Genomic DNA, 24111 nt, shown 5'->3' with positions numbered 1-24111 from the left:
CGCATCTTAAAACAATTGGCACTTATGAAAAATATAAAATATGTAAATAATTAGGGTCGTGCAAAAGTAATTGCGGTTTTGTCATTACTTTTAAAAATGGCAAAAACCGCAGTTACTTTTGCACCAACCTAGTACCAGTTTGTCAGGTGTAAAGAATCATGTAAAAGGCATGCACGTGGATACTAAAACGTTCAAACAAGCACACATCTGTGTCTGATTCCTTTACCCTTGTAAAACTTCCAATAAGTGAATACAATCTATCAGTTAATTCTTAGTTTATAGACTGTCATCAGACATTCTGTTGTCCAGTTCTCATGTCAGAGCTGTTATAGGCTTTTACAAAAAATGCCTCTGAAGACAGGGCAAGCTTAAACCTGCCATCAATTAGAAAGATCTGTGTTACAGGTGCACTTTTAAAAGAATGGCAATCTTAGAGGTCAAGTTAAAAACACAAATTAAAAAAAAAAAAACAACAACCCTGGACGTCGAGGGTCAGACTTCAGGGAGGGCAAGCTGCAGGTCCCACTCTGCGAGTTTCTGTCCTCATTCCGCGGAGGCCCTAATCCTCCCCGCGGATCCTGGCAAGGCAGGTAACCTCCCTTCCCCCACACCTGTCCGGCTCGGGCGCACCAGCCTTCCCCAAGCGCAGCCCTAGCGGTGGGAATGGGAACACCTCGTCTGGGAGCTTCCTTTCGGTTCAGCTTCCCCAGCCGGACCCCAAAGACCCGAAGCCCTGGGGGAAGGAAATTCCAACTCGCTCCCGGCCCACCCCCGCCCCGTTCCTCTCTCCGGCTCGCTGCTTCCCTTGCTCCGATGCCGCCGAGCTCGTCCCCACTTCTGGGCGGCAGTGCTGCACAGACGGCGGCGAGCTCCCGGACTCCGGGCAGGGAAATGGGGCAGGGTGAGTGAGACAGCGGGCTCCAGCGAGGCCCCCAGCGCCCAGCGAACGCCCGCACCCCGCCCGCGGGACAGGGGAGGCGCTGAGTCGGCCCTGCCCGCGCTGGGCTGAGCCTCGCAGGGGTTGCCGCTTCTCCATTCAAGTCCTGGCTTGAGAGCCGAGCGGCAAGAGCGCGGGCCGGGGGAGGGAAGAGTAGGAGAGGAAGCCGCGAGGGAGAACAGGCGAGCTACTGTCTCCTTTGGGAAAGAACGTAGGAGCCTTGGGTGGGAAAAGAGAGATCGGCCCTTCCAACTTCTCTTCGGGAAAAGTTTTCCCAGGGCGTTTTGTTTGTGCAAACTCGGCCGGAGGAGCCTGGGAGTGCGCTGCCGGCGTGGCGGCGGTGCCAGTGCGCCCGGCCCCGCTCCTCTCCCTCCCCGAGAGGCGCCAAATGGCTACCCAGTAAACCCCACGGGGCGGGGGCTGCAGCGCCGCCGCCTCCTCTGCGGTGCTCTGGGCGCCCGCTAGACCTTGCAGCGACAGCGGCGGCGCCCGCGGGCTGGGAGCCGGGGCCCGCAGGTGGAAGCGCACCCGGGAGGCGGGCCGGCCCGGGCTGGGGCAGCGCGGGCGGGCTCTTGACGCTCAGCCAGCTTCGCTCCGGCCTCGGGAAGGCGCGTGTCCCGCCCTGACCCGCCGGTCTCTCCCACCCTAGCAGTGACGCGCCGCCTGGGAGCTGGAGCCCGCGCAGCGCCCCGCAGGGCGATGGACGGCCGAACCCCGCGCCCGCAGGACGCCCCAGTCGGGTAAGCCCAAAGCGCCGCGCCGCCCCTCACTGGGGAGGGCGAGGATAGCGAGGATAGCGAGGCCTCGGCCGTTTCACCTGGCTGGCAACTCGCTGCCCTGCCGGCGGCCTGACTCACTGGCTGTCCTCCACGCGGCCGGGGAGGCTGCTTCCTCCCGGCCTTCTGGGAGGCCGCCCGGGCGGAGGGCTCGGGTCGTTTCTGGTTGCCTTCCTATCGGGGCTGCCCTGGGTTGCTGAAGGCCAGCTGAATGCCAGGAATTGGGTGAGGAGTCCGAGAGCAAAAATTGTAACAAAGGGGCCCTTGTTTGGGCTCTGGGGGAGCGGTGGACGATACCTGTAAGTGAGCTCCTGGGGAGGGAGGGCAAAAGTTTCCTTGGCCATGGGCTGAGACCCAGGCAGGTGAGCAATGCCAAAGTGACTGTAAGGAGTGGGCTTTCTGCAGGCGGTTGGAGGGGGACAGGAGGGTGTGCCAGCTGTCAGCCCGCATGACAGTTCCGGGAGCGAGCGGGGTGCGCGCCTCTGACTGGGGGTGTGTGTGCCTGTGGCCAATTGCTGGTGCCAAAACCCAGGGCAAATCAGATTGCAAACAACTCTACTTTTCTTTTTATCCTCACATGTTTGAGAAGAGAGGAAGGGGCTGTCACATGGTGAGTTAATGTTAAATGAGGCATGTCTTCCTGCCAGATATGCTAATAGTCACCTTGCTAAGCGTTTGAGTAAACAGCAATGAGAACAGGTAGTTCTGCAAGAGATGAAGAAAACCCGAAATTAACCTTGGTCTTGGTAAATAGTTCAGGAGTAACCTGGATGCTAGTTGAGCTTCTGAAGTGGGAAACTCATTTGATGTAGTACAACTTTTTTTCCCCCCAGCGTAAGTGTTCCTCCAACAGTTTATTTTCTTAGTTAATCTGAACGCAGAAATGCCCAATTGAGAATATGAGCATTCCAGAAATAGAAACGTTAGGGAAAAATCGACGTTGTCACTAATGAATGAGACTTGTACAATTTTCCTGATTTAAGAGTGTAGAAGTCATTTTTCCCTGGAACATGACAGGCGTTTCCTTAGAAGCAAGTCACAGCATGTTTATTCATCAGAGACCATGCGAACATTGGCAGTTGTCTAGAGGAAACATGGAAAAGTCTCAAAGCAACATGACTAATCTAAAAGATATTTAGTATAATTTTTACATAGAGGAAACGTAGTATGTGAATTAATTATTTTATTTTGCTCCAAATAACTTTCTCCTCTCTGCAAATATTCCTCTCGCTGTTGACTTTCATTTCTTTCCCCAGGTTTTTCATTGTTTAAATATTATCATATCTCCTTACATATATTCTCACATTAGGATGAGTAAAGAAATATATTGGTAGAAAGATATTGAGCATACAAGCAAGATTCCTAAGTGGAGCTGCAGAATTATGTGAATTGACGAGACAGCTGTCAGGATACTGAAATGTATTCAGGGATTGCAAAATAAAATAGAATTAAATCGGGTTTGGAAATGGATTAGGTTAAGGTACTTTAAAAAAACAAGAAAGAAAAACATACCTGCTTTCACAAAATACACCCATGGGTGTTCAGAAGTCACTGGGGACTTTAAGTAAATAGGTGAGATCAGGTGGCTCTGTGTTGAAGAAACAGAAAAACACTTTTTGCTGGCAAGCATAACTATAGTAAGAACCTTCAGACTTTACTCTTGGTATTTTATTTTAATGTAGAGACGAGGTCTTGCTATGTTGCCTAGGCTGATCTCAAACCCCTGGCTTCAAGCAATCCTCTAACCTTGGCTTCCCAAAATGTTAGGATTACCAGTGTGAGCCAGTGCGCCCAGCCACTTTTGAGAATTTAAAGGTTAAACTGATAAGTTATTTGCTTAAAAAGGAAGTACAAAAGAGCTTTATCTAATTTGTCAAACATCTTTAAAGGACTTTTGCCCTCCCCTTTTCAAATTTAAGTAGGGAAAATGTGTCAACACCTTATCTAAAATAACACAGTAGTTCTATCATTTTACCTGACATTATTCTATTCAGAGAAGTGATCATTACCTGAAAAATATCAACATTAAAAAATTACCTCTCTACTTCATTTGTCTTCTTTCACTTGTCTAACTTGTCCTTTGGCATATGCCTGTCATATAAGATTTGTTGAATATTTAATATTCAGTATTGCCTCTGTTCTTTCTCAAAAACCCAGAATATAAAAGGTTTAAATTGGGGGAGAAATATCTAGACAAGGATATTTTGGAGGTGGCAGGCAGCAATCTTAATATGTTATAATTGTTAGGTTTTGGAGGAAAATTTCTTGCTATAAAACTGACTAATTATATCATAACTCATTACTTTAATAGACAATGAAGCCTAGTTTAGTCTTTATCCTTGGATATTACTGTTGGAAAGAATTCCTCTGTAATTTTCCAAGTTTTACATTGTTGTAACATGTCATTTTAACATAGCACCAAGTTTTGTTCTCCACATTTTATAAATGAGACTCTGAAGCTCAGAAACACTGAGTGAGTGTGTTGAAGTCCCAGCAAATTAGTAGTAAAACCAGAAGAAAAACTGTAAGCGCCTAGTTCATTTTGTTAATTGCTTTTAATCTTTTCTTGACCATGGTATGATATAACAATCTACATTTTAACAGATAACTTATATTTAACCATTAACTCTGTAATATTTTAATACATTTCAGGAAAAATGTAGTTGATATCCTTATCCTCACTTTTATTAATTCTATGATAAATTAGCCCATTCGAGGAATGAATGATTATTTTAGGAAAATAAAATAGTTTTATGGCCTCTCAGCTGCTGCTTTTTCTTTGAAACATTCTAAATAATAATTGTAACATCAAAGGGGATAGTTTGAAGTTTTTTTTGGTGCCTTCCCACATTTAACTCGCATTCAGTGTTCTACGACATTGTGAGTTATGTGGGTTGGGTGTCATTTTCTTTTCAGTGGAAGCGATGGTGCAAAGAAATAGTGGCTGCCTTAGGGTGTGTGCTGGTGAAATCCCTGCCTTGAAAGGGTCTGATCCTGTGGTCATCTTGAGTATCTTTCATTTTGGTCTCCATTGTACTGCTTTAATCCCTTACCATTCTAGATTAGATCCCTTTTTTTTGAGACAGGGTGGAGTCTTGCTATGTTGCCCAGGCTGACCTTGACCTCTTAGGCCCAAGTGATCCTCCCACCTCAGCCTCCTGAGTAGCTGAGACTATAGTCACAAGCCACTGTGCCTGGCTTTAGATATCTTTCTTAATATCATGCAGAAGTATCCACTTTATATTTGTTGTTCTGTATCTTACGGGCTTCTTTTTGGCATTTGTTTTGAGGCTAAGAGTTCAGATGTCAAAAGACATTGAGTCACAACGGTTTCAGTTTTCCTTTGAGAAAAAAGTTTGCATGCAACTTGATATATATTCAAATGTAATATGTACATTCTTATATATTTACATATTTTATGTATACTATACATATACATACATAGATACTCCTATCTAATTCATGTGTGTGTTTTCATATGTATGTGAAAGTTGACTGGCTTAACTTGCATAGTGATCTAGATGAAAAATGATAAATCATTTTTATATTTGTTTCTATGAAGTGGAAATCCTAGGTTGGTTTGCGTTTTTTTGTAGAGAGCAACACTGTTGGAGACCCTTGTTGGAAAATTGAAATGCTGCATTGGAAAAGAGAGTGATAGCCAAAAGTGATTTCCTTCTCTAACGTGGATATCCAATTAGTAAAGTTATTTAAGTTTCCTATATTAGTACTTAGTAAAGTGACATTAATCTCTTAGAAAAAGCAACATGATTGCTGACATCAACTTGGGTGCTTATCTTTGGAACTAGTGCTTACGTTCTTTACTTACCCAGATATGCTTTACAAAAAAAAAAAATCCTTCGAAATTTAAATGTCAAAAGCTTAATTGACCTTGCTCTGAGGGATCTTAATATTTTGATTCTGAAGTACATTTTCAGGAATGTACAGGGGGGACAAAAGCTCTCTATCATTTTGCAGCTTTGGAGCTATGGGGTTAATTGAAGGCATACAAAAAATTAAAGAATGATGTAACAGCTGCTTTCTTAAGCTTTCGTTGGGGAGCGTTATTGGTTCTAAAGTTTCACTGATTGTGTGAACTGAGTTCTTGAATACTTAGAAGTTAAGTGACTTTTCTGAAGTTTCAACATGAGAGTCATCTGGGGTGCTTTCACACTAATTCTTGGGCTCTCACACCCCCGCCCATTCTGATTTTAATTCTCCTGGTCTGGGACCAGGGGATGGCTAGTTTTAAAATGCTGCTCAGGTGATTGTAGTGTGTGACCAGATTTGAGAATCATTGATTAAGTAGATATCAACAGCTAACATGGAGCTGATGCCAAAAAGAGAATAGAGGCTGTTACTAATCATTTGTAAGGAACTCAAGATTGTAACTTTAGCATTATTTTGCCTTTTGAAAGATTCCATGTAGGTGCTTTACAGTATTATTTTTAAAGCTTTTGCTACTTCTTTTTGAATATTAACTTCATTTTACAGTGAATGAAACTGAGGATCAGAGAGCTTAATTAACACATTGAAGGTCATACAACTCTAAGGAATGGAAAAGTATTAGAAACAAGCTGTGATTCCAAACCTATGCTTTTCATAGGGCTATGTTTTCTACCATGGATTATACTGAATGGCTAAAAATGATTTTTATTTAAAGTGGCCTTATAAAAGCATTATCTTGATTCTTTTTAAAATCATGTTTATATTTTATATTTAAAAACTACAAATTTCAATGCATATAAAATGTCTAGCATTTAAAAGGAGATTAAATATTGGATTATGTCTTCAAAGTAATGTGTAACATATTCCTGTGTTTGGTATGATGTAATTTAACTCATAGTAAACTGGCAGTTTTTTTTCATCATATAACAAAGTCTATACTTATTTTTTGATATTAGGCAGCTATTAAATGTGTAATAATATTTCAAAAGTAGGATTTTTGATTACTGAATAAGAAAAATGAAATTATTTGTTAAAACAGTGCAATACTTGTCCTTCAAAATCAGATTATCTCTACATGAATTAGAGGATATTGAATAACAATATTATGACCTTATATTTTTGGTTTATATTTAACCATTAACTCTGTAATATTTTAATACATTTCAGGAAAAACGTAGTTGATATCCTTATCCTCACTTTTATTAATTCTATGATAAATTAGCCCATTCGGGGAATGATTGATTGTTTTAGGAAAATAAAATAGTTTTATGGCCTCTCAGCTGCTGCTTTTTCTTTGAAACATTCTAAATAATAATTGTAACATCAAAAGGGATAGTTTGAAGTTTTTTTGGTGCCTTCACACATTTAACTCGTATTTAGTGTTCTACAACATTGTGAGTTATATGGGTTGGGTGTCATTGAAATGCCAGATGTGTTAATATAATAATAAATGCCAAACTTCATGTTATTAAGACAACTACTTTTAATTAATCAGTCAAAAACTCCTGAACCCTTACTTTATATAAAACACATTTTTCTAGGCACTGGGAAATAGGCTTCTAATCTTAAGAGCTTCACTACAGAAATTATATGTATCTGTAGGAATAAAAGGAACATGATATTAGTGTATAAATGATACTTTGTTACTGGCTTAAAACATTATGTCTATGCTTAGAATTTAAAATGCAACAGCCTAACTTATGGGTCAGCAAACTATGGTCTAGCCAACTATGTCCTGAAAGTCAAAACAGCCCTCTACCTGCTTTTTTCCCCCTTTTTTCTTTCTTTTTTTTTTTATTGTGGTAAAATATGCATAGCATAAAATTTACCATCTTAACCATTTTTAACTGCATGGTCATTGGTGTTACACACATTCATATTGTTGAACCATCACCACCATCCATCATTATAACTCCTTCATCTGGCAAAACTGAAACTCTAAACCCATTAAACAGTAACTTCCCCATTCCACTTTCTCCAGCCCCCCAACAACCACCATTCTTCTTTGTCTCTATGATTTTGACTACTCTAGGTACCTCTTACAAGTGAGATCAAAGTCTATCTTTTTTTGACTGGCTTATTTCACGTAATGTCATACGTGTTGTAGTATGTATCAGTACTTTATTTCTTTTTATAGCTGAATAATATTCCATTGTATGTATAGACCACATTTTGCTTATCTATTCATCCGTAAGTGGATATTTGGGTTGTGTTCACATTTTAGTTATTGTGAATAGTGCTGTTGCTATGAATAAGGGTATACAAATACCTCTTGAAGACCCTGCTTTCAGTTCTTTTGGGTATGTTGTTAGAAAGGCTGGATCATATAGCAGTTTTATTTATTTATTTTGAAGAACTGCCGTACTGTTTTTTGTTTGTTTGTTTTTTTACAGTGGTTGTATCATTTTATATTCTCACCAAAAGTACATGAGGTTCCAATTTCTCTTCACCAATTTTTATGTTATGGAGCTCCCCCCCAATTCCCTGTAGCTGCTATCCTAATGGGTATGTGGTAGTATCTCATTGCATGTTTGATTCCTGTTTCCCTAACGTATAGTTATTTGGAATACCTTTTCGTTGGCCATTTGTAAATCATCTTTGGAAAAATGTCTGTTCAAGTCCTTTGTTTTTCAATCTATTTGTTTTAATTCTGTCTATATTCTGGATGTTAATCTGCTATCCTCCACCTGTATTTATAGAGTTTTACTGGCAAACAGCCACCCATGCTCATTTGCATATTATCCTCCAACTGCTTTCACATTATAGTTGAATAGTCCAGATAAAGACCATATGGCCTGCAAAGCTAAAAATATTTGCCCTCTGGCTCTATACAGACAAAGTTTGCTGACCCACTGGCCTAATTTATAAGATCAGTAAATTAACTAGTCATTGTTTAATTAAAAATTTATTGTATACAGGAGACTTCTAAGTATGAACTGAAATGTCGGTTAAAACAAAATTATTTATTATCTGTATGGAGTGAAATATATCTTATACTAGAGGATTTTGCAGAATGGAGATTGGTGATTGATTCCTTTTTCAAGTAAAGACTAGACTTGGCTGTTGGCAAACATTTTAGACTGTTAACATTTATAAGATATTCGAATATATTTTAAAGAGAATTCCAGACTTCTGTGCCAGAGAAACTTTAGAAAAAATGACTGATATAATTAAGAAGATATTTAGAAACAAATGTGCATAGAAGGAAATGGACCGAAGGTGGAAGGAGTTCCTATCTAGTTTTTTGAGTCTAAAAGTCAAAATGTCTTTATAATTTCCAGCAAGTATTTTTATTGTTGTTCAAGATACTTCATGTACTCAAGCTTTTGGTGTTCTAACATTAGTATGATAGTTGTTATGAGATTTTTTTTATGACTTTGCTTTGCTAAAATTTTCCCCCCATCTGCTACAGTAAAAACAAACTAAAAGTATGAGAGAAAGAAGTTTCCCATGACTATTTATAAAAGGCCAAACGTCTTCAGTTTTGCATACAAACTTCATATCTGAGGAATGAATCCTTTGGAAAAGATTCTCAAAGATTGGCTAGTCTTTAGAAAAATGGTAGAGTGAGCATGGGTAATTTATTTCATATAATTTAAGTTCACTGTGCTGTTTATAAATTTAAATATTTTAAAACTGTTGACTTTAGATGTAAGAAATCTGTGGAGTTGAATTTTGGAGCATTTTGGCAAAGTACTTTAATTGGAATTGTCATCTCAGTATGAAGGCAGCAAAGAATGTAAAGGCAGGAGATATGGCCTATTAAGCTCAACTCATAGAAAGTTGAAAACTTAGTTCTATTTGTAGCTTGTAGCTATTTATTTATTTATTTATTTTTGAGACAGGGTCTTGTTCTGTGGCCCAGGCTGGAGTGCAGTGGCACAATCTCAGCTCATTGCAGCCTCTGCCTTCTGGGCTGCAGTGATCCTCTCACCTCAGCCTCCCGAGTAGCTGGGATTACAGGTATGTGCCACCATGCCCAGCTAATTTTTGTACTTTTTGGAGAGATGTTGTCCAGGCTGGTCTCAACCTCCTGGCCTCAAGAGATCCTCTCACCTCAGCCTCCTAAAGTGCTGAGATTACAGACATGATCCACAGTGCCGGGCTTGTAGTGTGTGTGTGTGTGTCTTTTTTTTTTTTTTTTTTGAGATGGAGTTTCACTCTCGTTGCCCAGGCTGGAGTGCAATGGCGAGATCTCGGCTCACCGCAACCTCCATCTCCCAGTTTCAAGCAATTCTCCTACCTCAGCCTCCCGAGTAGCTGGGATTACAAGCACGCACCACCATGCCCGGCTAATTTTGTAGTTTTAGTAGTGACGAGGTTTCTCCTTGTTGGTCAGGCTGGTCTGAAACTCCTGTCCTCAGGTGATCCGCCCGCCTCGGCAAAAGTGCTGGAATTACAGGTGTGAGCCACCGTGCCTGGCCATTTGTTGGGCCATTTGTAGTTTTTAATTCCTCAATTGAAATCAGAGCTATATAAACAATTATTATTTGTAATATAAACAATTATTTTTTAAAAGTATGGTTTAATAGGACAGAGGTTTTCTTTTGTAATGACTTCAGGCTTGTAGAAAATTCCTTTGGACATAAAGGTGTAAAAATACCATATATTTGAGAATAGCCAAAGTGTTTCAGAAGCAAACCTCTGAAATGTGGTTGGATAAAAGCTGAGTTATAGTAGTTTGGGTTCAAAATATGGTTGTACTTATAAAATCTGATGTTTTAAAATATGGTGTGCAGGTTGACTTTAAATAGGATTGAATGCTAAGGCATCGGAATATATCTTTAAAATAATATTAATCATTAGAAAAATTACATTGTTTCTCAGTGTGATTAATTTGAGGGATTAACACCAAGTAGTTGGTAGGCATTCTGGTGTATTTTTAAAAATTAAATATACCTTTTTACCTTATAGCCTAAAGTAAAGCTTTACATCATAGCTTCTGTAATTACAACAACATGTGTTTGTAAGGAAGTAGAGTTAAGATGCTCAAATCTAGGTGAGACATTTATCTACAGTCCTTGAGGATTCCAGCTCTCAAATCTGCCTTCATGCACATGCACACATAGTATTTCTGGAGAAACGGAAGCAAGGAAGTATTAGATGATCCCAAGGGGAGTAGCGGGGGCTGAAGCCAAAGTTTTAATAGCTACCACAGTTGTGTATTGATTGAGATGTGCTGGAAAAACAGGAAATTGAGCTGCTAAACGGGAAAATGACTACTATCCTACCATTCCCAGACCTGATTGGATGTGCCACAGTTTCTAGGCCAGTTAGCCATAATCAAGATAATTACAGGAGTCATTGAATTCATTTTCTCCTTTGTGCTAAGATGAATGCAAGTTACACACAAAATGGAAGCCTCCGAGGGTAGAGCAACTCTTTCTCTTTTTTTATGCCTGATAGTCACTTGCTGTATCACTGCTTTAATAGAATTAGGAGAGAGACAGGGTCACTATCTTATAGGACAGTATCTGTATTTCCTGGTCTATGGCAGCTCCTATAATTCTCAGGTATCCGTGATTCAGTTATTGGTGGCAAACTCCTGAGCAAACTGTCGTACCACACTGTGGGGGTGAGTTCTTCCTGTCTCTTGCTCCTACATAAGATGTGTTGTTCCCCATTTCCAGATAGCAGCTAGGTGCTTTAACTTAAAGTAAAAAAAAAAAATACTGTTTCTGTGCTTCAGGAGAGCAAAAACATCAGCAGGTGAAAAGAATGTTTAAATTTTATTTATTTCTGCTAGATAACGTAAGTAAAATTTAAATGATCCTTACTAGGTAATTTAAATAAAATTTAATAACATTTTAAATGTTAAAATAAAATTTATTTTTATTTTTATTATTATTTTTTGAGACAGAGTCTCACTCTGTTGCCCAGGCTGGAGTGCAGCGGCTTGATCTCAGTTCACTGTAACCTCTGCCTCCCAGGTTCAAGTGATTCTGCTGTCTCAGCCTCCCGAGTAGCTGAGACTACAGGCATGCACCACCATGCCTGGCTAATTTTTGTATTTTTAATAGAGACGGTTTTTCATCTGGTGGCCAGGCTGATCTCGAACTCCTGACCTTGGGTGATCCCCCTGCCTTGGCCTCCCAAAATGCTGGGATTACAGGCATGAGCCACTGTGCCCTGCCAAAAATAAAATAAAATTTTCAATGTTCGTGATCCTATGATATCAGTCTTTTCAGTTTCCTCTTTCTCTGAAAGTAGGTAAACTTTATTGTGATTATTATCTATGAACTTTGTTCCTCCCTTTAGGAAAGTGAGATTTGACTTTGATTGAACGAAAAATATTTAATGCTAGTAATCTGAAAAGAGGAAATATACTCATTTTTCCTCTCACATTTGAATTGGGATGAGTTTTATATCTAGAATCTATTCCACTTTCTAGTTCACTTCACTGTACCATACATCATTTTGAAATACAATCTGATCTGAAACAAACAATATTCAAGAGTAATTCACACCATAGGTTTGTGATTCAATGTAGAAATATGTAGGAAATTCACTCTTAGATGACGCTAGGAAAATATAGTCCTGAAGTTTGTGCTGGTATCCTTGTGAAACCTAGAAACATATTTCCAACACTAATTTAGTTACACGGTTATAAGTTATATAATCTTAAATTTATTTAGGAGAATTTTTACAGCTTTCTAATCAAATTCAAGATTCATATATATATGTGGGGTGCAACACTTTGAGATTTGAGATTTTCATTTTTTGTGTATCATTTAGGACACTAAGGTTATGCATGTTTGAATTAGTGGCAGTTCTAAAAATTATCTGAGGATTTTGAATATTTACTATACTTTTTGATAACCCAAATTCATTCTTTTTTGTTGACAGCAGTGGGGTGTTTGAATGTCTTGGATTTGGGACATTCACAGTTTCCGTATATTACTATAAAGCGTAGGTAAGGTAGAGACCAAGTTTCTGGCATCCCATGGATATTTGGAAGGGTTTGAACACAAAGGTACCACAAATACCAGTGGTATTAAAGGAATAGCCTTGCGGCACCAAGAAATACAGTTCAGGATGCAGGGAGTGAGTAGTACAGTGAAATGATTTAATTCCATGATCAGCATCTTTTACTTCTACTTTTACAGAGGAACTCTTCTCAGCTTAGTTGCCACTCGGTGGCTGAACCATTGTGGATGGTTTTGTACTTGTTATCACCGTGGCCCTAGGACTCTCTTTTTTCAGAATGTGGATCTATGTCACACCAGTATGGACCTATGTCAAACATTCTTATGGAAGTGGAAGGAGTGCAAGAAAAGGAGGAGACACTTTAGGATTTGAGAAGGGAGATGTTTTTATTCCTAAATCTTAGAGAACCAGCCAGCTTCTTAAATTTGACACTTCTAATTAAATAGTTTTCATTGTTATATGCAGCTGAAGCTCTATAATTGGTTATCTCAAGAAAAATATTTTAAAGTATTTATATTCAAAATAAAATGGAAAAATCTGGGAGATTTGGGGTAATACCCCATTCATATACAATTTTATTTTTCATTTATATTTAAATATATTATTTTTCAGTTGTGTATATGATATATATTTCTTTCTTTTCCCTTTGCCCTGTGTGATCTGCTTATGTATTTACACTACTGCTTCATGGAAAAAAATTAAATTTCATGGAGTTCTCTTCAAGGAGAGAATTTTATTTTTTATTTTTTGCTTTGGTTAGCTAAGTAGATGCATGCTTTGCTAAATGGAAATGGAAGAATAATTGTGTTTTTATTTGGGGATGTGGATGAAGATGAAAGAAGAAAACAAGCAAAATATATTCAGTGGGTGGGAAAATAAAAGCAGAGCAGTTTCTGATGGTAGAAGAAGAGGCAACTGTGCTAATGCTGGGCTGTATTGCCACTAAACAAGCAGTTTGAAGGCTTTGATCACTTGTATTCACTTTGTAACTTGGGTACTGTTTGTGGAACACTTCTGTGATCTTAGGTTATTATGAAGTGCTTTCTGCCAAAGACTATATATAACCCCTTCAAAAGTACCCTATCTGATTGTGGGGGAAAATATTTCATCCAAAATTAAATGGATGGTTGTGCCAACGACAGTTCTTTACAGTGAGATTTATGGGCCATGTTATTTATTCGTTATTTTTCTAATAGGCAACATATTCAAATGTCACAAAAAGCAAAAGAGCAAAATGACAAAACGGTGAGACATCTCCTTCTAGCATCTTGGTTCCTGTCACCCATTTCTTTCCCAGAGGCAATCAGTGTTATAAGTTCTTTTGAATCCTGGTAGCATTCTAAACTAGCACTGTCCAATGGAAATATAAGCCACAAATGCAATTTTAAATATTTTAGGAGCCACATTAAAAAATTAATGTAAATAACATATTACATGACACATGGTTATATGATTCGAAGTCTTTCAAAACAATAAAGTTGTCTTTAACAAAAAAAATTTTATACCAAGTCAGATTTGAAATGTAAATTAATTCCATTAAAATGTCAGTTTCTTAGTCACACTAGCCACATCTCAGTTGCTCAAGAGCCTCATGTGCGTAGTGGCTACTGTACGGTTAGCGCATCTCCTTATATTCATGAGCCAGTGTGTGTACGTATATAGTTTCTCCCTTTTTTATACATTGAGTGCTGCTTCATACATTTCTTTTTTACTTAACAATCTACTTTGTAATTACTCCATTTTATTACATAAAGAGCTTTATTTTTTTTCTAGCTATGTATTATATCTTTGTAGGGATGAATTTTAATTTATATAACCAGTCTCTTATTGATAGATATTTAGGTTTATTCCCCTCACCCACCCTTTGCTACTGAGTTGTCATTTTAATAACCTTTATGCAGTTTACAATTTGTTGTGAAACCCCAAAAGGAAAAGGCCATATTCTTTATTGCTTCTTTTGTGTAATTTGCAGGGTTTAATATCATTTCCACAGATACCTAGAAACAATGATCAGTTATTGTATAGGTGGTATTTGAGTTTGTGTGAACTCAAGCAAAAAGTCAGTGTTGAAGATGGAGACAAATTACTTGTTCATTGGAACGATAGGAGCTCAGTTACGCAAAGTATTGAACTGATTATTTAATATTCATTTTTATAGCCATTAAGCAATGAATTATTATTAAGACACCGTTAAATGCCACACCGTTAACATTACTGTTTTATACCTCTCAGCACTCTATTATAAAATTCCATTCTTGGTTTGAGCTTCTCATTTAGGATTATTCCCTGCCATAGTATTTTTGAAAGAAATATGCATTTCATTAACAGTACTATATAAGTGAAAATTCTGAATAACATGTTCATTTTATATCTAGAAAAAACAAAAACTTTGTCCATCATGGGTAAGGTTGTTTAACAAGACAGAAAGGGTATATTATTTTTTACAACCTAAATATCCCCATTTGAGTAATTACAGCAGAGTGCTATTTTATTTATAGAACAGGTTGTATGTTTGAGAGTGAAATAGTCGTTAATTGTGTGACTAATTAGTACCTAAGAATTCATACTCATTTGTGTCAACACCTTGAAATCTAAATTGTCAATTTCCTTGCTATTTTGATTCCAGACTTCAATTGGTAGAGGACGTTAGTCTTTTGATGTGAACAATAATGGGCTGAAGAATAAGACCGAATAATGAAGGGTGTTTTCTTCTAGCTCATGAAAGAAAAGATGAGAATTTAGAGGTCTCATAAATGCAAGGAATCCAATTGTCATGTGGGCAGATAGGAAAGAAAAACAAGTATGAGTATTCTTTTATTCTTTCTTCCCGGTGTTTTTTGAATGTTACTCTTCAAAATGGCTACAAAACTGCAAATATTGTGGTAGAAATCAGATTTGTGCTTTTTAAAAAAATAAATGTTTTTTGGCAACAAATCAGCATTTTACATTATTCGAAATAAGATGAAATTCTAAGCCAGAATTTACCATGAAAGAAAACCTTAAAGAAATGGGCCGGGCATGATGGCTTATGCCTGCAATCCCAGCACTTTGGGAGGCCAAGGTGGGTGGATCACTTGAGGTCAGGAGTTCGAGACCAGCCTGGCCAACATGGGGAATCCCTGTCTCTATTAAAATTACAAAATAGCCAGGCGTGGTAGTGCATGCCTATAATCTCAGCTACTCTGGAGGCTGTGGAGTGAGAATCTCTTGAACCCAGGAAGTGGAGGCTGCAGCGAGTCCAAATCACGCTACTGCACTCTAGCCTGGGTGACAGAGCGAGACTCTGTCTCAAACAAAGAAACAAGCAAAAAACAAGACCCACACAAAAAGAGAAACAGAACAAAACAAAACAAAAACCAAAAAACTTTAAAGAAACGATCATTTAATAGGATCAAGTATTCCATAAAACATTTTAAGTAAGCCTAATACTCTACATTTAACTCTGCCGGCTGCCTCACAGTTGTCTGATGCAATGAAACAGTGCACTTGGCACTCTAGCATTTAACAGCATTAGTTTTGGTTTCAAATAAAACTGGTCCAGCAAGAAGTCAGATAGCCCTTGGCAGGCAGCTACTGTATAGCGAGCTTGGAAACAGAACCTGGACCTCAATCTGTGCTCTGCCACTTGCTGGCTTTAGGCACTTTGTTTCCCCTCTCTCAGCCACAATTTCTTCCATTGTGGAAGAAGACAGTAATACAGAATGAAAGCGTGAAAATAATACAGTATATGCCAGCCGTTTGGTTTATGTTTGTGAAATCTTAAGTATTATCTACATTGCTAGAAAACAGCTGATTGTGATGTGGGCATCATTATTGTACTATTTTGAAACCAGTGAAGGACAGTACACTCCCTGTTCTCATTTGCCTCTCCCAGGAAGTGGAGGATGAAGTTGGTTAGAAAGTTCATAAGTCCACTGTGAAACTTCTTGTGCCAGGGAACTTGTTCTTGGCACATTGAATGCAAAATGTGTACTAATCTTAATGAAAATCACATTTCCTTTTGGAGGAGAAAAATGCCCCCACTGAGATTAGGAATATGCTACCAAGATGATTGTAATTCTGATTCTTTCCTCGCTTCACCATTCTGAGAATTGCCTTACCTCTTAATATTTCACTTTTCTCTTATGTAAGATGAAAGTAACTCTAACTGCATTTCTTTGATTTTGTTAAGACTGATATGCAGTGACTGAAAATTTTCTATGATAAAGTCATATACGAGCATCATTACTCAGAGAGGAGGTAGAAACTTGACATCCATTCTAATCATAGGTTATCATATATTGAATATACTTTCTTTGCACATGGATTAAAATCAGATTTCCTACCTCCTATAAACAAGAAATCGAGGTATTATACTTTACCACAAATGGCTGTAAAACTGTCAAGAAGCTGACTTCAGTTATTAAAAAGAGCAAGAGGAGTCTATAACTTCTGACTCCTCCATCTCTCAGGATGACTGTGACCCATGACTTAGTACAGGGGATAAGAGTGGGTGGCATTTGTTTCAGGTTGTTTAAAGCTGTAACTCTTTCAGGTGTGGTGGCAGCACAATGTCATAGTCTGAAAATTTGCCTCACCCTCGACTAAAAGCTTTTAATAGCACAAATACAGTCAAATAGACTTATTGATTTGTATTTTTTACTGGATTCGCTTCTTGTTGTAATACAGAAATTTTAAAAAAATTTTCTTTCAGGTTAAGTTTTGATGTAAAAAGAAGGTGATTTTATTCTATAATTTCCAAGTACTGTACAGCAATATTTTCAATGCAATTGGCTGCTGTCAAAATCTCAACATAATTAAGATCTATTTTTTTCCTAAGTAAACTTAATGGAAATTTTCAGGTAGAATAAAGTATAATCATGCATAAACTCTGCACTTGGAAAGTTTCTTAAGCATCAGGGTACTCCTGGTAAATTTACCTTATAATAAATGTGTTTCACAAGTAGTATATAAAATAATATGGTGCCTTAATTGCTTCAGAGATTGAATGAATATTTGTAAATGTATTCAAATTTCCACTAATTAAAAGTGTCAGGGTCACAGTAATTTAAGAACAGTGACCAGTGGCTTGCATGACTCTGGTTATGCAAGTAATGAACATTCATGATTCACTAGGTACTGTGCTAAATGCATGACATGTTGCTATATTTAATGGTCGCATCGAGCCCATATCCAGTAGATGTAGATGTTATCCAGATTGTACAGAAGAGGAAACTGCAGCTTAAGGTATAACTTGTCTGAGATCATGTGGCCAGGCAGTGGCAGATATGAGCCTGGAATCCAGATGTCATTTGGAACCTATTTGCTTGACCACTTTGCTTTTTGACAACTTATAGACAACTTGTAGACTGGCTTTACTGACAAAGCCAGTAGGATAAGTAATAGCAAGAGTGATCTTAAATGGGAGTGAACACTTTTTTTTTGCATTTTTAATATTTTTTTCAATTACAAAATAAACATGCTTGTCACAGAATGTTTAAAGCAATAGGAATAGGTAAAGAAAAATAATTTTGCAAGCCACCTAGAGATAAATAACACAACTGACTTGCATTCCAACCTTTCTCAAGGTGTATTCTGATTTATAATTTAAAATGCTTTCTGTAAAAACAACTCCCATGGTCACATAACTTTGGGAAAGTGTAGGTTTTAAAAAGTTAAAAAGTTAAAATTGTTAAACTGTTTTCTTCTCTCCAGGCTTTCCCAGAGATACCTTGAAATCACTGGTTTTTTCAGCTATATTTTAGATAATGCTATGGATAGACTGCATCCTTCTAATCCTTCTAGACTTTTTTTTTTTTTTTTTTTTTTTTTTAATATTGAGACGGACTCTCACTCTGTTGCCCAGGCTGGAGTGATCTCAGCTCACTGCAACCTCCAGCTCCCAGGTTCAAGCAATTCTCCTGTCTCAGCCTCCCAAGTTGCTGGGATTATAGGCATGCACCACCACGCCCAGCTAATTTTGTATTTTTAATAAAGACGGGGTTTCTCCATGTTGATCAGGCTGGTCTCAAACTCCTGACCTCAGGTGATCCACCTGCCTCGGCCTCCCAAAGTGCTAGGATTACAGGCATGAACCACTGTGCCCGGCCCTAGACTTTTTAATAAGCATTTAGGCTTTTAACTGTGTATACTATTTATATATTCCTTTTTCTTCAGGGTTATATTATAGGCTATTTCAATTATTTAAAACTCATTTAAAAATATGTTTTGAAGTATTTGCATAGCAAACCCTGTGTGTATGTGTGTTCTGCATTTTTTTCAACCTTTCATCTGTTGAACATTTCTGCAGTTTCCAATGAAATCATTAGATGTGAAAGTTTTCCATTTGGGTGAAGGTGATTCCAGAACTGAAAGGTTACAGTTCCTGCAGCAGTGAGGAAACCAACCCCAGGGATTGTTACACAGCTAGAAACTGCAAAACCCATCACAAATTTTATCCTGTGATTGGCCATCGTGGGAGAGACATGCCAGAGAAGGGACATTCTCAGGGGAATAAATGAGAAGTCATGTATGAGAATGAGTTGGTAAGTTAGGTGTCTGCATATGTAATTACACATTTGGTTCAGAGATATGGAATTATTCAAGCATAGCCTGTGTGTTCCCCAGGTTGTACTGGAGAAGCTTGGACACATGAGGAGTTCTGGTTATTAATCTTTGCTGTGGTGAAGGAGGGTAGGAGGTTTGGAAGTTTTCAGTCTCCTTGAAGGGTGAAGAAACTGGGCCTGTGGACAGGGATCGATTTAACAGGGAGATTTAGATTTGTTGTAGAGGATTGGGTTTGAAGCCATTTAATCAATAACCCATTCTAAGAAGAACAAGAAGTCTTGAATCAACAGTTTGTTGATTTTCAATAAGTATTTGTTAAGTAAACAATGTCTCAGACACTGTGCTGGGCACTAGCAGCTAATTGTATTGAAACTATTACTATACAGTACATGGAAATTATACTTATGGAGTAATGTAACTGCTTGTAATGAAAACATGATTGAATCTTATTAAAAACACACATCTTTGAACAACCTCCAGGGCAGTGTAAACAATACTCTGTTTTAAAATAAGGAAGTCTAAATCTCTGAATTGCCACTTACTATGCAGTTTCAAATACTTTTTTTGGTTGTTGTTCCTTGGATGAATTTATGTTTGGTTCATAAGATCTCTTAAAACTTTTCACCAGCCTGGCCAACATGGCAAAATTCTGCCTCTCCTAAAAATACAAAAATTAGCCAGGTATGTGGTGGTGCATGCCTGTAATCCCAGTACTTGGGAGGCTGAGGCACGAGAATCGCTTGAAATCCGGGAGGTGGAGGTTGCAATAAGCCGAGATTGCGCCACTGCACTGCAGCCTGGGCAATAGGGTGAGACTCTGTCTCCAAAATAATAATAATAATAATCTTTTCAGAGAGCTTACATGACTATGGAGCATGTAAATGTGTATATACCTTCTCTCTACTCATATTGAAATTTTCCCTGAGATTAGTTCATCTCATTAGACTTTGGGAAGTTAATATCGACTTCTCTTGACCAGAGCCAAGTTTGAAACCTGACCTTCCCAGTTTGAGATAATTAATGGCAACACTTGGAGAATATTATCTTCGTCAGGGGCAGTGGATTGCAAGGGCCATTGAGATGTCAAAGGGAAAATTCCCAAAGGGAATAGCCAACAACCCAGAAGGCATATGAGGACCATTGTTGAGGCAGCTAGAGGTGGTTGGCTTTGGTGATCCCTTCCCTGCCTGGGGCTCCCAGGGCCCCCAGCTCAGCAGACACAGGGGCAGAGCTGCCAGTTTGACATCAGACAACAATAGAGGTTATTCTTCATCTGACCAGAGTCTACCAGTCACCTTTGTTCCCTTAAACGTGTGACTAATTATGAGAAGTGACAATTAGGACACACTGGAAATAGTCCAAGGGACACTAGTGTGTCATTTTAGGGAGACCTGTGGTTGAATCTTGGCTCAGAAATTGAACAGTTATGAGATTTTTGGACAAATAAATGTCTTTGACTCTGTGTTTTTGTTTTCCATCTGAAATTGAGGATTACTTGTCTATTTCACAGGCTCATGGGTATTAATTGGAAGCATTTATATGTAAAGCCATGAAATATTAACAAAGTGATAAACCTCATGGACCATGATTTTCATTTAGTGATTAAATGTCTGTAGCTAAGTTATTAATGTTTTTGAACATCAGCCATATGAAAAGTTAACAAGATTGGTTTAAGCTCACCACTCTCAGTTTCTATTCAGTAAGTTGGTACTTGATACTTGGTTTAGGATCATTGTTTTCCAAATATAAATAAGGTAGTTTTGTAACTCATGAATTCATGGAACGTGATTCTTGGTAAGCAGGTTTTCCAGCCCTTAATCATTAGAAAAGGTTCTACTAGGTAAGATGCAGAGATAGTGAGCACACAATATGTATATTATAATAATTCCCTTTTCCTGTAGGAAATAAAATAACCAAGTAGCCAAATATGTTCTTTCCCTAAACTTTATTGTTGACAGTGGTTCCTAACGAAAAGGCTTTGTCTCTGAGCCTGTAAGACAGTCCTCTTGTGTAAGAAGATAGTTTTAATTTTGTTCCTCCCATGAGGTCTATGGCTTGGGTTTTATCTCTTGTACACAGATTGGGAACATTCACTATGCTGTCTCCCAGTAATTGCATAATTTCCACATCTCCACGTCTGTAAACTAGAAATAGTACCTTTACATTATAAACAATGTGTAAGATTGTTGACAATATGTGTCTTGAATAGGTTATGCATTTCCTTTCTGTGTTTTTGACAAGGTTAGTTCTCTTGACAGCACAAATTCCCTTGGGTGTGGAGAGTCGGATGGCATTTGTGTGAAAGTGTTCTTTCTCAAAAGTTCTTTGAGCTTTGTGGTGCCATCTTCATGTCAGATCACATTCATTTTGACATGGATACTCATCTAATTAAAAATTGTCCATGGCTGGGCACGGTGGCTCACACCTGTAATCCCAGCACTTTGGGAGGCAAGTGGATCACGAGGTCAGGAGATTGAGACCATCCTGGCCAACATGGTGAAACCCATCTCTACTAAAAATAAAAAAATTAGCTGGGCGTGGTGATGTATGCCTGTAATCCCAGCTACTCAGGAGGCTGAGGCAGGAGAATTGCTTGAACCTGGGAGGCGGAGGTTGCATTGAGCCAAGATCACGCCACTGCACTCCAGTCTGGGCGACAGAGCAAGACTTCATCTCAGAAACTAAATAAATAAATAAATAAAATTGTCCATGTCATTTCTGAAGGAAGGCAGATTATTATTTTATAATATTATTTTAATCATATTATTATTTTAATCATAAAGCACACAGTTGCACTTTTTCTTATTTAAGGAATCCTAACCAGGTTACCACTGCTCATAAACTCCTGAAAATTGGTGAGAACCTCAAAGTCATGGAGGAAGAAGGTGTGATCATGCAAGAGGGTAGCCCACTAAAGCATGCTCACGTTTTGAACTTGATGTTTTCTGATAAATGCAGGTATTCTTACTGAAGCTAGCTGGACAGTGTGAATACATTACTATTTTGTTATTTCAGATAACTAGATAATTTTAAAGATTTGTAAAGTATTATTGTTTCCTGGCAGTACTTGTATATTTTATGAAAATAACAGCAGGCCTGGCGTGGTGGCTCATGGCTGTAATCCCAGCACTTTGGGAGGCCAAGGTGGGCAGATCACCTAAGCCTAGGATTTCAAGACCACCCTGGGCAACATGGCAAAACCCCAACTCTGTAACAAACAGAAAATTAGCCAGGTGTGGTGACATTTTCTTGTAGTCCCAGCTACTCAGGAGGCTGAGGTGGAAGGATCAATTTAGCCTGAGAGGTAGAGGCTGAAGTGAGACGTGATTCTTCTACTGCATACTAGCCTGGGCAACAGAGTGAGACCTTGTCTCAAAAAAAAAAGTGGGAGTAAGGAAATGACAGCATTTTGCTCACTCCAATAAACCGTTCCGAATAGATTAACATTTGGGAGTCTGTGAAGTTAAAAAATCCAGTGGTGGCTGGGCACGGTGGCCCACACCTGTAATCTCAGCACTTTGGGAGGTCAAGGTGAGCAGATCACCTGAGGTCAGGAGTTCAAGGCCAGCATGGCCAACATGGCGAACCCAATCTCTACTAAAAATTTTTTTAATAAAGGACAAAAAAAAAAAAAAAAAAAAAAAAAAAAAGCCGGGTATGGTGGCAGGTGCCTGTAATTCCAGCTACTTGGGAGGCTGAGGCAGGAGAATAGCTTGAACCCAGGGGGCGGAGATTGAAGTGAGCCAAGATGGCACCATTGCACTCCAGCCTGGGCAACAGAGTGAGACTCTGTCTTAAAAACAAACAAACAAAAAAACAAAAAACAAAACAGTGGCAAAAAAACTAGATGTTCTTTTTTACCCTGTGGAAATAACTAAACGAAAAAAATTTTAAAATCTCCCAGCTTTTAAAGCTAAGGGCATATTTTAAATGAAAGTCAGTGAAAACCTGGACCCAAGATTATAAACAGTAGAAACACAAGTTTCTGAACAATTGTTTCTTTCTCTACCTCAAATTCACTTTGTGTTTGACACTTTGCCACATTCCCTGACATCTCTGAGCTTTCATTGCATTTTCTCATTTTTTAGTTTGATTAAAAAACTTTTTTACATTGTCAAACCTTGGTGGTTTCCGATATGATCAGAGTAAATAGAAGACTATTTTAAGGTTGTATATTTTAGATATTTGACAAACTCTTAAAATATTCATAACGTTTGAGAAACTCTTAAAATATTTAATTTTAATTTTTCCGTTATAAATTCACTTCCTATGCTTTATCTCTTTTATGTTTGTGTATCCATTTTTCTCTTGTTCACTTTATAAAAGCTCTTAGTATGTAAAAGCTATTGATGCTTTAAGACCTATGTTCTAAATATTTTGCTAGTTTTATCATTTACTATGCAATTTGGTTTATGGAAACATTTTTAGCATTTTAATTTCATTATTATTTTAGAGACAATTCTGTTTATTTTCCCTTTTCTTGGAAGGAAATGCTTACACTTTGTAAGTCTTTAAACTATTACTTTAAGTTATGATAGATTAAATATTTGACAGAAACAGGCCAGGCACAGTGGTTAACACCTGTAATCCCAGCACTTTGAGAGGCTGAGGCAGGAGGATCCCTTGAGGCCATGAGTTCAAGATCAGTCTGGATAACATGATGAAACACTGCCTCTACCAAACAAAAACAAAAACAAAAAAACAAAAACAAAAACTGCGGTTGGTGGCATGCACCTGTAGTCTCAGCTCCTTAGTAGGCTGAGGTTGGGAGGATCCTTTGAGCCTGGGCGGTCAAGGCTGCAGTGAACTATGATTGTACCACTCACTGCACTGAGTGACAAAGCAAGACCCTATCTCGAAAAAAAGAAAAAAAAGTATATATACATGTATGTATATATGTATATTGTATATATGTATACATATGTACATGTACATATATACATATATATTTGGCAGAAATTAAGCAGTATATATTCT

At 38.3% G+C, this 24111-nt stretch overlaps 1 protein-coding gene across 2 annotated transcripts in view; it reads left to right on the top strand.

Annotated features, from left to right (window-relative positions):
- Positions 1-689: 689 nt before the first annotated feature.
- The window catches only part of COBLL1 (cordon-bleu WH2 repeat protein like 1), a 163693-nt gene continuing 140271 nt past the window's right edge, over positions 690-24111 (top strand). The window contains exons 1-2 of one of the 2 annotated variants that reach the window (XM_025404313.1): positions 690-901; positions 1587-1677. In XM_025404313.1, coding sequence (XP_025260098.1) covers positions 814-901; positions 1587-1677 — 179 coding nt within the window. In that variant the 5' untranslated portion in view covers positions 690-813. The remainder of the gene's footprint in view (positions 902-1586; positions 1678-24111) is intronic. The other variant, XM_025404314.1, reaches the window with a different exon arrangement.

This window comes from Theropithecus gelada, chromosome 12 (genome assembly GCF_003255815.1).
Source record: "Theropithecus gelada isolate Dixy chromosome 12, Tgel_1.0, whole genome shotgun sequence".
Lineage (NCBI taxonomy): Eukaryota > Metazoa > Chordata > Mammalia > Primates > Cercopithecidae > Theropithecus > Theropithecus gelada.
This window is presented reverse-complemented; position numbering and strand designations above follow the sequence as displayed.